The following is a 14305-nucleotide window of genomic DNA, read 5'->3' as shown; positions in this document are numbered from 1 at the left end:
ATATATTTTTTAGACAATTACATGAATTTTAAAAATAAATTTGAACACATTTTTCACAAAAATAATCATACATTTTTATTAACTTTATAATATAAACTTTCCTTTTACACTCGTAATATATTAGACAGTTATTATCTCATTTAAATTTTATGTTTATCGTTTTATTAATTTATACTTTTAAATATCTTATATATAAAATTCTCGGGCCACAATGTTAGTTACCGTACTCCTCCGAAACGGCTTTACCTATTTCCACCAAATTTTATATGTATATTCAGTAGGTTTGAGAATCGGCTACTATCTATTTTTCATACCCCTAAGTGATAAGGGTTGTTCACCATCATTTTTTTATTTATATGGTAACACAACGTTTGCCGGGCCACCTAGTATTTTTATAATAATAATTGAACAAATGGCTTATAATCCATTCTAATGTTAATTTTTACAATTGCCAATCGTGTAAAATCAAACTACTTAAACATTTATATTCAACGTTTGACACAAAAGTTCTATTCAATGTCATCTTTGGATAAAATTATACTTTACTTGCTTTGTAATTCTTGCCAATGATAAAATTACTTACAAAAATATTTACCAAAACAATACCACGCTAGTGTTTTATTGGCGTTACTCAAACATATTCCATTATAAAGTGTATACTAAACAATTAATTGATTCAATATACTCTTACTTACTTACCGACAGAAAACACGTATCGCTTATATTAATATGCAAGCGTCAATGTACCACACAGATAGCAAACCTTTTACATTAATAAACCCAAATTAATAGACACGGACTCTTAACTCACACTGATAGGAATCCTTATCAATAATCTTTAACAATCAGTAACTTGGACTGACACTTAGATTTTTCATACATTTACAAAGGCATTTTCGCTTTCCTTTTACAAGTGTCAAACAAACGCTTCCACGCTGTCATTAACTAATCCTTACATTATTCGAAAACCTTTTCGCTTAATTTTACAAACGTCAAACAAACTTATCGATGCTTTCATTTAACATACTTACAAACGTAGTAAAAGCTTGCACTTAGATTTTACAAATGACAAATTCATCGCCGCTGACACTTACCCGTTACTTACACTTTACAAACTTTTCACTTCACTTTTACAGGCGTCAAATGACGCTGACACTTAACATTTACAAATGTCCTTGAACACATGCTATTCGAGCAATTCTTCAGATATGGTGAACACATCAGTCCTGGAAGTTACCTGTCATCGATCACCATCAGATCTCTGTTTACTCACAATCAAAGGGCGGTCAAGGGCCTCATCAATTTGGCCCTGAGACTTGCCCTTCGTCTCCGGGATACCGAGATACACGTACCCGGCGGCCAGAATGGTGCAAGTGGCACAGATATAGTAGGTAGCGTGGAGTCCGATAAGGACGGCGATAGATCCGAAGTAGCGCAGAACGAGAAAGTTGCTTAGCCATGTCCAAGTTATCAGGAAGCTTGATGCTAGACCGCGAACCTGGAAAAGACAGACAATAAGTAGAGAATAAATGGAATTAAGCCATTAAAAATAGTTGATAAAAATTCTGTCGACAAGTAACACACAAGCAACTGAAGGATAAGTGGCTAATTTAATACGGACGGCATGGACATCTGTTATCCGGTTAGGATTAGTCATAATTTGACGATGTTATTATAAAGCAAAAATGGGGGTGGTGGTTGTGTCTCCGGAGTCAAATCAAAGTGTTGTAACACCCTTGACTACTGAACTAAGGACTTTTATTTTTAATGTTATTTCTTGCTCTATAATATCATTGACATATTAATATATAAACTATATTAATTAATTTTATTTTCTCAAATAATAGTTATAAATACTCATGAAAATGGCATTGTAAATACTTACATTTATCGTAAACAATTCAGAAACGAGCACGTAAGGAATAGATCCAAGACCAATGTTGTACAAAAATAGCACAAACGACAGTAGAATGACCGGCAGCCATATTGGATCTTCTGTCATCTCTTTCATCTGGTCGAACTTCACGGGTATATCTTTCTCTGTCGTGTCCGTGATATTGTCATCCAAACTGATCCTGTACCAGGGTTTTGAGTCATTGTCAAAATTTTCAAAAGATTCATTGTAAAGATCTTGAGTGAAATTGTCCGTTGGGATGTAGTCAAGTTTTTCGCGAAGATTCTTCTCTTTGAAGTTGATCCGTCTGTAAGGCCACAAGCGATGGGAGTACCAGGACTGCATGCGGAGATGAGGGTCGCAGTACACGCCGAGGACAGCGAGGCAGAAGGCAATACCCGAGCACGACCAGAGAAGCAATGTCTGAAAATTAATTTTAAGTCTTTGATCATTTGTGTCATAAAGCTGATTAGTATTATTTAAAATACAAAGATATTTGAGACCATTGACGACTCAATATGATCGAGTACCTTTCTGCCAAGTTTGTCTACAGTAACAGTCGCAACCGCTGCTCCCAACACTAAAGCAGTACCACACAGCATGGAACCAGCTTCTGATATCTCGAACAGAGGTCGTGGTGCAGTACTAGAAATGAAAATTGAAACATAAGTGAGCATTAGCAAACCATTGCAACATAATAAGATGAAAGAGGGATAAGAGAATAGAGAAACTTTCACGAATATCAACAGTACCGTTTTAAGCATAATTTGTTTTTGTGGCTTTTGTGTGAAAGTCGCAAGTTAATGTTCAAGAAATACGAGAAGTTTAATGTTATATTTTGTTCATAAAGGATAACATAACATAATAAAACACGTAACTCTCACCCATTATAAATAGAGAAGTTATAAGCAGTGACGTTCAACACGGGGATAGTGTGTGAGGAGTGACGTAGCACGGCGGTCGCGAAGCTGGTCACAGCGCCAGCGCCTGACCCCGCCGCAGCTGACACCAGGATAACGCATGAGAGTAACGCGCGGCGGGAGCGACGGTGGCGGACTGGAAGGTATAGGTTAGAGAAAAGTTTTTAGGCTGCGATTATATACGCCGAAAATATTATAGATGACGACAACATAGCAAGGAAATGGAAATTAAAAAATGAAATTAATTTGAAGTGACACAAATTATTTTTCACTCTGAAACTGCTGATTAGAAAAAAATCTTTGACTCTTAAATCTTCGTGTTGAGCACTTACAGTAATTTTTATATTATATCACATATTATAAAGAGTAAATTAATATAAAGCCACACTTACATAGTTCTTTACATGCAGACGTTTCGCCCTTTTTATCCGAATTCGACTCCAACCCACTGCTCCTCTTCAGCATTGGTTGGAAGGTGTCAGAATTCTGTCTCCTCATTACATCTCTCCGTCCGGCGTGACAATTGTAGTCAGATGTCCGTATCCTGACTTCCTGCTGTTCTATCACGTCGGTCAGGTCTTCTCTGAAGTCTGACCCGTCGAACCAGCACATGACTTTGGCTGCTTCCTGTGGCATTAAAGTAATAATCAGGGTAGATCTTGTCGTATTTCTGACTTATAACAGCAATGTTAAAAGCTGGTGTGCACTGGATAGATAGAAGAGCGTGGTAAGGAAGAAACATATAATACATTCTAGTCACTTATACAGTCCTTTGCATGGGAGACTCTAGGTAGGATTATAAGTCTATATAGGGTTGATTACAGATGTCCATGTGCGACAGTGATAAGTTACTTTCAGGTGGATTACATGATCATTTATTATTTACCTTCAAATGTGAATTAAGCCCGAGCTCCATATAAGTACCTATGTAGATTGTGACCACATTATACCACAAAAGTCAAGCAATTTACTAGTTTTCCCTAAAACAATGCCAATTAAGTTACCACTACTATTTAACCGTCAATGATATACTAGGAGCACATGAATCACCTGTATCTTCCCAGCATTGATGAGGAATGAAGGAGTTTCCGGCAACCAGAGCAAAGATACCAGGAGCATAGCAGGGGGTATCGCCATTGATAGTGATAACGCGTGGGCTGACAGTAACCCGCCAGCTGCGTAGGCGAACAGAATACCGCAACTGGAATAGAAATTAGTAAAATGTCTTGGTGAAAGAAGTGAAAGGTTTTCGAAATTCGAAAAGTTTGATTAAGGAAAAATAAATGGGCGTTTGTTGTAAATCTTTTTGATTTTTATTTTATTATCTTTTGACATCGTGGACTCAAGACGAATCGAAGACAACAATAGAATATAGTTCTACTGAAATGATATTATCTTCTCATCCTTTTCCAGCGTGAAGCAGTGCTGGCGTTTTGGTGTGCATTTACATTTGAGGTGACTGACTATCTTAGTCCTAAGAAGTGGCAATGCATTTGTGTTCGTCTTTTGGTAGAATGCCTGATTCATGAAATTGTATACTATATACCTTGTTATGTTATGAGTCTATATATCTTGTTAGCCATTTTACCTTTATGAAAAATGATTGTTACCTGCAGGCCAGTGACGGCATAGCAGCAAGTCCTCTAGTACGGGGTGCGATCTCAGCACAGTAGAGGGGCGCAAGGGCGAGCGCCCCCGCACCCCCCGCGCCCGCTACCGCCCTTGCTGCCCATACACCCCGCGCTCCACACCATGCTGCTAGTGACCAGCTGATCTGAGGACGAAAATGGTTTTGCTATGGGATATGGTAGGTGGTAGCACCCCTTGTGGTTCGATTCAGGAGGCACTACCACTACATCTATTTCTGTATGATATCAGCAGTTTTAAACACTGCTGTATTCTGTTTTGAAATGTCGTTAGCATAACAAACAAAAACAAAGAAAAATGGACACATACTTATCCGAGGTGTTCTAATTTCGTTTTAAGGGCTACCAACGCAACTATATCCAATCTTAGATAGGCCACTAATATTATCTAGAGTTGATTACACATCTCCACGGGCGATTGGAGTAAATGGATAGTATTAGAAAAACATAAAACAAACTGCTAGTAAATTCCGACACTCCAAAGAATTTAAATTCCGACCCTATCACTTCATCGCGACACCCTTCCTTGAATATTCAACGGTACAAAGTACAAAATAAACTACGGAGTGTATGCAAGAATACGTAAGAGAAAATGTGTTTTGGTCATAAAGTGATAGCGATCCCTTGTGCGGTTCATACAGTTGCTTTTATGTGTTTTGAGACCTTTGGGCTTTCGGACGGGAATCTTGTTGATTTGATATCCGTTTATACTGTTTATCTTTAGCCTTCAATGCCTGTATACTTTAAGGTTCAAGTATGGATGCAAATTTAGACTTGTGGTTTATATTGTGGAAGTAGTCCATTGACATAATCATATTATATTTGTATTATATTCGTTGATTATATATATTCAACCCTAAATACGATTAAAGTACTATCAGAGATCGGATACAGATGCAATGCTATCCCTGAGGGTAACTATGCCCCCTATACTACAATCTTCAAACCAGAACACAGTAAAGTGTTCATATTGTTGTGATGAAATAGAAATAAGTGTGGTGATGATGTCGAACCACAAAGGTTTCTATTACCTTCAATAATAAGCAGAAAATCTTTATGAACGTAATTTTGCACATTTCCCCCTTATTATATTTTATGTCATTTTTTTTTTTTTTTATAATATAAGAGTAGCAGACGAGCATGCAGTCCACCTGATGGTAAGTGGCTACTGCCGCCCATGGACATCTGTAATCAACCCCAGATAGGATTAGATATCTACCTGAGGTCGGCCACAGATGCGCTGCTACCCCTAGGGACTAAGCTGAAACGCCTCGGAAAAGTATGTCTCCCTTACCACACCCGTCAAAACGGAACACAGCAGCGCCTAACACTTCTGTTATTAGGCAGAAATAGGTGTGGCGGGGTGCCGCCGGAGTCGAACCACACATGGTTCTACAACCTTCATATTCTATTATTCACCGTCATATTTCAGGTTTCTATTACCTTCATTAATAAGCACAAAATCTTTATGAACGTAATTTTGCACATTTCCCTCTATTATAGTTTATGTCAAATTATAGATTTTTTTCACAATATCTACTCAAATGTCTTTTAGAACTTTGTGCTTTTCGAAAGTCCGAAAATATTTTACTTTCTAGGAATCTATTTTCATTGATCTTATATAAATTAAAAAAATATATATGTCAGTGTTTCTTATGTTTTTTTTTTTAATTTTAGGAGTAGCAGACGAGCATGCAGTCCACCTGATGGTAAGTGGGTACTGCCGCCCATGGACATGTGTAATCAACCCCAGAAAGGATTAGATATTCCTGAAATAGATGTGGCGGCAGTGCCGCCGGAGTCGAACCACAAAGGGTTCTACCACCTACAAAACTCACTAAATTAATGTTATGATTAATTTAGTGACCTTGGAAGTTGCCGTTATTTGAAATGAAAGAGAAAATAATAGTTGCATCTACACAAATGAATGCTTTCTTTTGTGTAGATGCAACTATTATTATCTAAATATACATTTAAGCAGTTTGTATATCTTAAAGATAAAGATTTTATTATGCAAGCAAACACTGCACAGTTTATGCAAGTTTCGCTCAAGAGTAAATATGTTAAGTTCAAAACAGACCTGATAGAAACCTCAAGAGAGCTTTAAGCTCCAGCTCAGAAGCGCGGAGCGAAATAGGATATGCTGCTAAAATCACTGGGGTTTTAACATTGGATGTTATATACCAAGAATGTCTATTAACACTGTAAGTAGTAATTGTGGTTGTAATATTAGCTGGATTATGATAACGATGGCTATTATAGTGTTCATTATCACTTTAGAGGCTATAAAAGTGAATATTTAATTTAAAATGGAGATGGAATTTAAGTTAAAATGGAGCAGTTAGTTTATGAAAGGTAATTTGTGATAAATCGTCGTTTGCGTTTTGAGAGAAAATGTATGAAAAACGTAGAAAAGACAAAACTATAATGGAATTAAAATTAATTCTATTTATTGCTCCAAATTCTATTATAATCAATACAGTCACTGAACTAGGTCGGTAAAAAAATATCCTCCTAGTTTTGAATCTCTTTACCCTAAACAAAATGTATATTTCTACGTTCTTTATTCACCTTCCCATTCACCCCCTAGGTATTCGTTTAATTTAGGAAACTCTAAACCTTCCCACAAATAGCTAGAAGAACTAGCAGTTACGAGTATTATAAAAACAAGAATCGGAAAAGATATAGCTATAAAAATATAGGCTATGGTCATTCCCGCAATTAAGACGAATCCAACAACACCTTACATGTTTATGATGTAGGTCAAAGAATCAGACAGACATACATACATACGGTCAACATTGCATTCCAAATACGAGTAAAAGAAGAAAAGCCAAATCATACGTACAATAAAACTAAGTCCAATGCACATAGCACCAGCCTTTCTTCCCCTGGCATCAGCGAGCACTGCGAACAGGGGAGCCGCTGGTAACGCCACCAGGCAGGGGAGCGCTGCCAGCCACGCGCCGCCTGTCAGCGCCTCTGAACCCAGGACACCTGACACCCAGCCCGTGCTGCAGCCGTGCGTGAAGCAGGAGAGGTTATCTGGTGAATAGATTTTGGATTAGTCAGATGAGGAACAGTGGCGTAGTGCGGGTTCTAGTTCAATGGTTTCCTGGGGCGCTGGTAGAATTTGTCACTCTCTGGGCAAATGGATTTTCCCGCCCAGGAAAGGTCAAGGAAATAAAGATGGTCCTGTTGAAAATACCTATTATATCACATGAAAAAGAGGTCACATGTAAGATTTTTCCGCCCCTTGACAAGTGCCATTACTCCGCACAATATGCTATGCCGCTGGATTATAAAGCATTTATTTCAGGTAAATTGAGATACCAGCTTGGAATATTCAGACTTATGGGGATAATCCAAGTTTCTATTATCTTCTACTATTGGCTTCCGTATTTCAGAAGGCACTTTACGTTATGGATTGTTACCTTTAGATACAAGTCGTTAAATCTTGCCGGAGGTCTTAAGGCAGGTTTGAAATACGTAATTTCCTTCAGCAATCTGCAGTCTTCAATCATGGAGTAGGTTTCAGGTAGGTTGTAGGAAGGAACTAGAACTGGTATAATAAAAAGGGTTACAAGCATAATATAGAAAAAGAAACTTACAAACCGAAGCAGCAACTAATCGACGAATTGATCCTCGCCATCTTTTTGATGATGTCCGCTCTATTCGATTTCTGGAACAAAATTGTTTAATTAAATATATCGTAGATAACAGTATTTAATAAAGAGATAGATAATATTTCTTTAGTGTTAGCCCCTTTACAATTATTTAATATCGCAAAAAAATCTAACATACGCGCGCAAAATGCCTAAAACTTTTCGTTAGTGGTATTCCACTCATCAAATATCTTTATCCAATGTCAATGTGCAACATTTGATCAAATAACTTGACTTTTGCAGTTTGTTTTGCCGTCTAACGAATTTTCGATCAGGTCACGTCTCCTGACACGAGTTTAACATTTTTAACCATCACAGAAAATGCACTACGCCGCTAAATTTTCACTTCAATAACAGTGTAGGGCTGTAAAGAGTTAGAATTTATTTTGTATAAGTAAATGTAGCGCCTTACTTTAATAAAAAGCAGGGCCAAAGCCTCATGTTTCACTTAGTACCACAATTTAAATATTTTCGTTCTTAATCATGTTCTTGTAACGTTTCATGCAATTTTCATGAGTTAAAATTGCGATTTTATGCAACGATTTTGCATAGGTCGCTGTATTGCAATACCGACGAGAAAGTAAGTGTTAGATTAACAAGAAAATGGGTGTTTAATAGCGTTTTGGTATATTTTAATTTTAACAAAAGTAGTATTTCGTAGATTTTTTGGGGAAGTGTGTGAAGGTTGAAGCCTTTTGGTTTGACTAAGTTTTAACTTAATATTTGCTACAACTATTTTATGCCTAAATGTGTGAACGTTGAACCCTTTTGGGTTGACTCTGCCACCGCCACCCATATTCTGCCCTAATCACAGCAGTGATCAGCACTGCTGCGTTCCGTTTCAAGGGGTTGAAAAGAACACATACATATATGTAAGTCATATGGCATCCAAACCCTTCCTCTGAAACAGAACTACTTCACGAGAGAAATAGCTTTTTTATAATATAGGAGTAGCAGACGAGCATGCAGTCCACCTGATGGTAAGCGGCTACTGCCGCCCATGGACATCTGTAATCAACCCCAGATAGGATTAGATATTCCTACCTGAGGTCGGCCACAGATGCATCGCTACCCCTGAGGAAAAGTTGGCTCGGATAAGTATGTCTTCCTTACCACACCATTCAAACCAGAACACAGCAGCGTTTAGTATTACTGTTGCTACTGTGGTGACACCACAGTCGAACCATGCCGACTCAATCTTTTAAGAAATGTTATAGGAGTTCGATAAGCTTCTTTCTTATTTTCTTTCTTTCTTTCTTTTTAATATCTAGATTAGAAAAGTCTGGAATAATCGTGGAATTGGAATGGCGCTCGATTACAGAGCAATTTCAAAAGAGCTCATCTGTACGTTAGTTTGAAGGGCGTTCGTTTGTGAAAAGATAATTCTTTGTAAGCTGGACTGATCTGTCATATTCTTTCTTTTTAATCTTTTGCTAACTTTTTGCATACACAAACCGTGTATACATAAAGAGATGATATATAAAGAAAATCATGTATGGAATTCTTTACATTAGCATACTTTTCTGAGATGTTCTAACTACGATCTCAGGGGAAGCACCGCATCTGTGGTCGACCTCAGGTAGGGACCTAATCTTGTCTGGGATTGATTATAGATATCCATGGTAATAGTATACTCGTGGCATTGTAGAAGTATGCCGCGGAATTATCTTTACCATATATCGGTGAGACAGTCTGGTTAAGACTGAAATGTAGGCGATGAACAAGTTTTTAGGGTTCGACGGAATTGAAAGATAGTGAATAAGTTTTAAAGTTTTCAATCAAAACTAATGAATGAATATGAATACCGATTGACTTACATATGCGACGGCCATCTAACTTCTCAGGAGTGGAAAGTGATCTGTAATCGGTTAGAGCTCCTGTTCTATACGGGACTGGTTACAGATGTTCATGGACGGCAGGACCACATACCACCAGGACTGCAAACTTGTTTACGGCTTCAACCTTATAAAAATCTTAAAAAAAATTGAAGGAGATATTTGAACAAATTCCCAAATTAGTTCGTAGGACGTCAATATTAATATTCTTTTCATAGAATCAAAATAAAGTCACAATTCAGCAAGGGATGAACCTCAACATTAATAAAAATAAATATTTATTTTCCTACATAACAGAGGTTTGTTTGATTTGTATCAATATCTCTACTCGTCTGCCCAAAGGTCGTAACAGATTTGTCTAGCCATACGGTCGCCTACGTATGTGTCGTGTAAATTCTCTTACGTGTTCTGTATGTACCTATCCTATAGAATATTATATTATGGTTGATGATCCTGATAAGGACAATGGGACAAACTATTCGGTTCTTTATAATTGTTTTTTTTTTTAATTTGACCTTTCAAAGTAAAAATCTAATTTAAAGATTCCATTACTTACGCAGATACATACATACACACAACATAAATACATACAGTATGTGTATAGTTAGTATGAGTTTTTACGTTTTTACAAAAGTGACTGTTTTGGTATTTGTTTACGTATTTGCCCATTCATTTCCAATTAGCGCCCCTAGCGGACTATATCAGAACTGATTGACGATGTATGGGAAATACGTAAATAAATACAAAAACAGTCATTTTGTCAATTCGTAAAAACTCATACTAAGGGTACAGGTCAACCTTATAAAATTGTGGTAAAAAAATTTTCAATATCTCAATGATCTGAGATGTTGCCTTTTTCCCGACATTTTGTCACGACCGTGTGGTGTTGTTGTCAAATTTAAACTTGTTGTCTGACAGTCATAGTTTTATTATGTAGAAGAACATAAATTACAAGTTTATGTGATCATGTATCATTTCTTCAGGGTTTAGCGCCACGCTTACATACTAGGTAAGGTAAGTACATTACATTACAGGTAAGTGATGTGACATCGATACGAGGACATCCGGATTGAGTGTTCAATAATTCAGCGCTACATTCAGGTCATAATGTACGTGAGAATCCTTAAAAATCAGCTGGAACAAGCAAGCAATAAACTTCATATGTATCTCTAGTATAACATCAGACAAATACCTTTTTTTTTGTTTACGAGGGGAAACCTTCAAAAGGTACCCGACGACGTGGGAGCGCCGCCGGGCTATGTGGGACTTTTACCGCACTAAAATCCTGTGGCAAGAGTGGGAGCTCGAACTGTTCAACAAGCAACCCCGGCATACAGTCGTAAATACCAGGTGTGTGGGAGGAGGTTAATTGCTTCCCCCAGGGCAGAGTCCGATAGTCCGATGGACTCCGGTTGTGTTCCGTTGGAGATCCCGGAGTTCTCAACCAAATGCCGAGGACGGCCATCGGGGGGGGGAGGGGGGGGGGTTTAGTGTGGTAAAAGTCCCACATAACCTGACGCCACTTCCATGGCGTCGGGTACCTTTTGAAGGTTTCCCCCTCGTCAACAAAAAAAATGGTTGCAGCTAGACCCAGCTCTTAGTCCAGAACGGAAACCAAAATTATTTTTTAGGTGTTCAATTTCTTGAACGCGGTAGAATATTTGTTATATTCTTTGAAGGATGTGGTAAGGTTGACATACGAGTACCTATCCGAGGCATTGCTACTTAGTCAGGTAATGAAGGTGGTAGAACCCCTATTTCTACCTAATAACAGCAGTATTAGGCACTGCTGTGTTCCGTTTTGAAGGGTGTGGTAAGGGAGACAGACTTTTCCGACGCGTTCCAGCTTAATCCTCAGGGGCAGTACGCATCTGTTGTCAACCGTACGTAAGAATGGAATCCTATCTAGGATTGATACAGATATTCATGGCAGTAGCTACTTACAATCAGGACTGCATGCTTGCTACTTTAATATTATAAAAAAAAATCTATCTAAACAGAGATCCAACCTGAAAGTCAGTCCTTCACTCAAACCATCAAAACCCATCACAATTATAATCAAAACTTGTATCTAAGCAATACCAATACATCGTTTTCCCGAACTGTTCAATAATTCAGCTTCTAATTCAGGTCAGTATACCAGAAATAACAAAGAAATATTAATGTACAAAGGATAGTATCGACGTAAAACTTTCATGGTTACTGAGTGAGGTATAATTGATTTTTAGGGTTCCGTGATGAAATGTGGAAAAACCGAATATTTACACCTCATAAACTTAAATTCCGTGGATTGAAATATGTTTTAAATGTACAATCGACTTAATTACTTTGGCTTCTTCCTTGCGATTGGGTGAGTGCTGCATCGTCTACTATGCAATAGATTTCGGGAGGGGAAGTATGGGTTAGTGATCAACCCATGTTGGATCTTCTCAAACCGCCCAGACTTTCAAGAAGGTTTCTCCTTAGGTAAGATGAGAGTCCCACCTAAGGCTGGCCACAGTTGTGGTGCAACCCCTGAGGACTAAGGAGACACCTACCAGATTTTAGTGGTTTCCTAGTGGTTACTTAGTCCTCAGAGGTAGCGGCGCATCTGCAGCCAACCTCATGTAGGAATATTTAATTCTATCTGGGGTTGATTACAGATGTACATGGGCGGCACCGCCCGCTTACCAGCAGGTGGACTGCATGCACGTCTGCTACTCCTTTATTATTAAAAAAAAAATGTTTTATAAAAAAAATGGACAGCTGTTAAACACAGTTCCTTTGTTATCCGAGTAATGGACGCGTACACCTGCTAGGTAGTAAATAATTCAGTTACACGCAATGCTATGTCGCTTTTTATACACGGAAAGCAGGGAACGGCGCCACTATCGGCGATAAACTAGAAGCGAATATAGCGATAAACTCGTATATGGTAAGACGTGAAAATCGCTAAGTCTTGTCTAAAATTGTCTAAATTGTGTGCAATGAGGCGTTCATAGTTTTGTGCACAAAAGTTCTTAAAAAAATTATTTAAATAAGATATTAATAGCAAGTCTATTCATACTCGTAAATTAGATTGTAAATAGAAAATTGCAATTTTCATTTAAAAAAGAGTAACAATGGTGTGATATTTGTCTAATTTTACAAATATGGAAATAATTCTAAAGCTATAAAGCATCTACTAAAATACAAAACATATGACCGACATGAGGATAGAAGGGTGGCCACTATTTACAGGACAGTCTGTAATTAGTAGCCACCCTTTAGATTGGATCACTAAATAAATATGTATAATGCAAGATGTCGCAAGGTAGCCAAGCCGCTCTCTGCTATCATTGCTAAAGGATTTGCCAAAATCGGGGAGATGGAGCGACAGACAGAAGTATTTTTAGAACACAATCACATATTGACAGAAAAGTTTATGGCATATAAATTTATTTATTTTACAATAACTTGGTACTTCAGCGCTTTGAACAATTAACCGCTTATAGTTTATCATATGATCGTACGACATGTCTGTAATTAAGGAAACGATAGAAATAGACGATCAATTTAAAGGACGTGGTTCGTTTGTTTTAAGGAGTACCAAGGTTAGCGTTATAAATGTAATAATCATAAGATTTGGTCATTTGAATTATTTCCTACACATTGCGGATTGTAGGAATCGGATATTTTCTTTACTGGCGTTAAAAGTTACTGTAGTCTATGGACATGACAATGTTGTTGTTAACCGATTACTGTCCCACTGTTGGGCACATGTCATCTATCAGAGTGAGAGAGGTTTAGGCCATAGACCACGCTGGACAAGTGCGAATTGGTAGACTTCACATATCTTCGAGAACTTTTATTTTATATGTGAGTATATTTACTTACCTCACGATGGTAAAGTGATAATTAATTTAATACCCACATAACGAAAAAAAACGGAGATAGGAGAGGGAAGAAGAGACTGGGGTTTAAACTTCGGACCCCTCGATTGAGAGACTGATGTTCAAACTTGATGTTTCAGTTCGGCATTGCCAGAGCTGAATTTCACGGAAGTATTTATGCTTAGAACTAAGTTTTAGCAGATTAAAATACCAATAAATAACATATTAATTACTTTTTAGCATAATAAACAAGTCCAGATCAATTAATTCACTAACTAAATTTACTATGGACGAAGCATTCAATTACCAGGAGCTCATAAATCTACGGAGCAATATCGGTTGATCGATACGCCCGCAATAACTCAACCGCGATCCGACACCTTCGGATATGCGTATCACGTACTACCTCCGTATGAAATATGTCATCCTGGTACTTTATTATCACTTTATATGAATATCATGCTCCTATTAATGTCGCTCGCATGCTACTCTGC

General features: G+C 37.7%; 1 protein-coding gene across 2 annotated transcripts in view; it reads right to left on the bottom strand.

Annotated features, from left to right (window-relative positions):
- Positions 1–14305, bottom strand: part of LOC140756399 (solute carrier family 2, facilitated glucose transporter member 8) — a 71510-nt gene continuing 57205 nt past the window's right edge. Inside the window, exons 2-10 of one of the 2 annotated variants that reach the window (XM_073091878.1) lie at positions 8072–8142; positions 7309–7505; positions 4425–4588; positions 3865–4015; positions 3207–3441; positions 2779–2950; positions 2425–2539; positions 1886–2317; positions 1–1498 (exon numbers count right to left, since the gene is read on the bottom strand). In XM_073091878.1, coding sequence (XP_072947979.1) covers positions 1241–1498; positions 1886–2317; positions 2425–2539; positions 2779–2950; positions 3207–3441; positions 3865–4015; positions 4425–4588; positions 7309–7505; positions 8072–8142 — 1795 coding nt within the window. In that variant the 3' untranslated portion in view covers positions 1–1240. The remainder of the gene's footprint in view (positions 1499–1885; positions 2318–2424; positions 2540–2778; positions 2951–3206; positions 3442–3864; positions 4016–4424; positions 4589–7308; positions 7506–8071; positions 8143–14305) is intronic. The other variant, XM_073091877.1, reaches the window with a different exon arrangement.

This window comes from Epargyreus clarus, unplaced genomic scaffold, assembly GCF_041222505.1.
Source record: "Epargyreus clarus isolate Ecla_fem2 unplaced genomic scaffold, WU_Ecla_fem_2.2 ptg000035l, whole genome shotgun sequence".
Taxonomy (NCBI): domain Eukaryota; kingdom Metazoa; phylum Arthropoda; class Insecta; order Lepidoptera; family Hesperiidae; genus Epargyreus; species Epargyreus clarus.
This window is presented reverse-complemented; position numbering and strand designations above follow the sequence as displayed.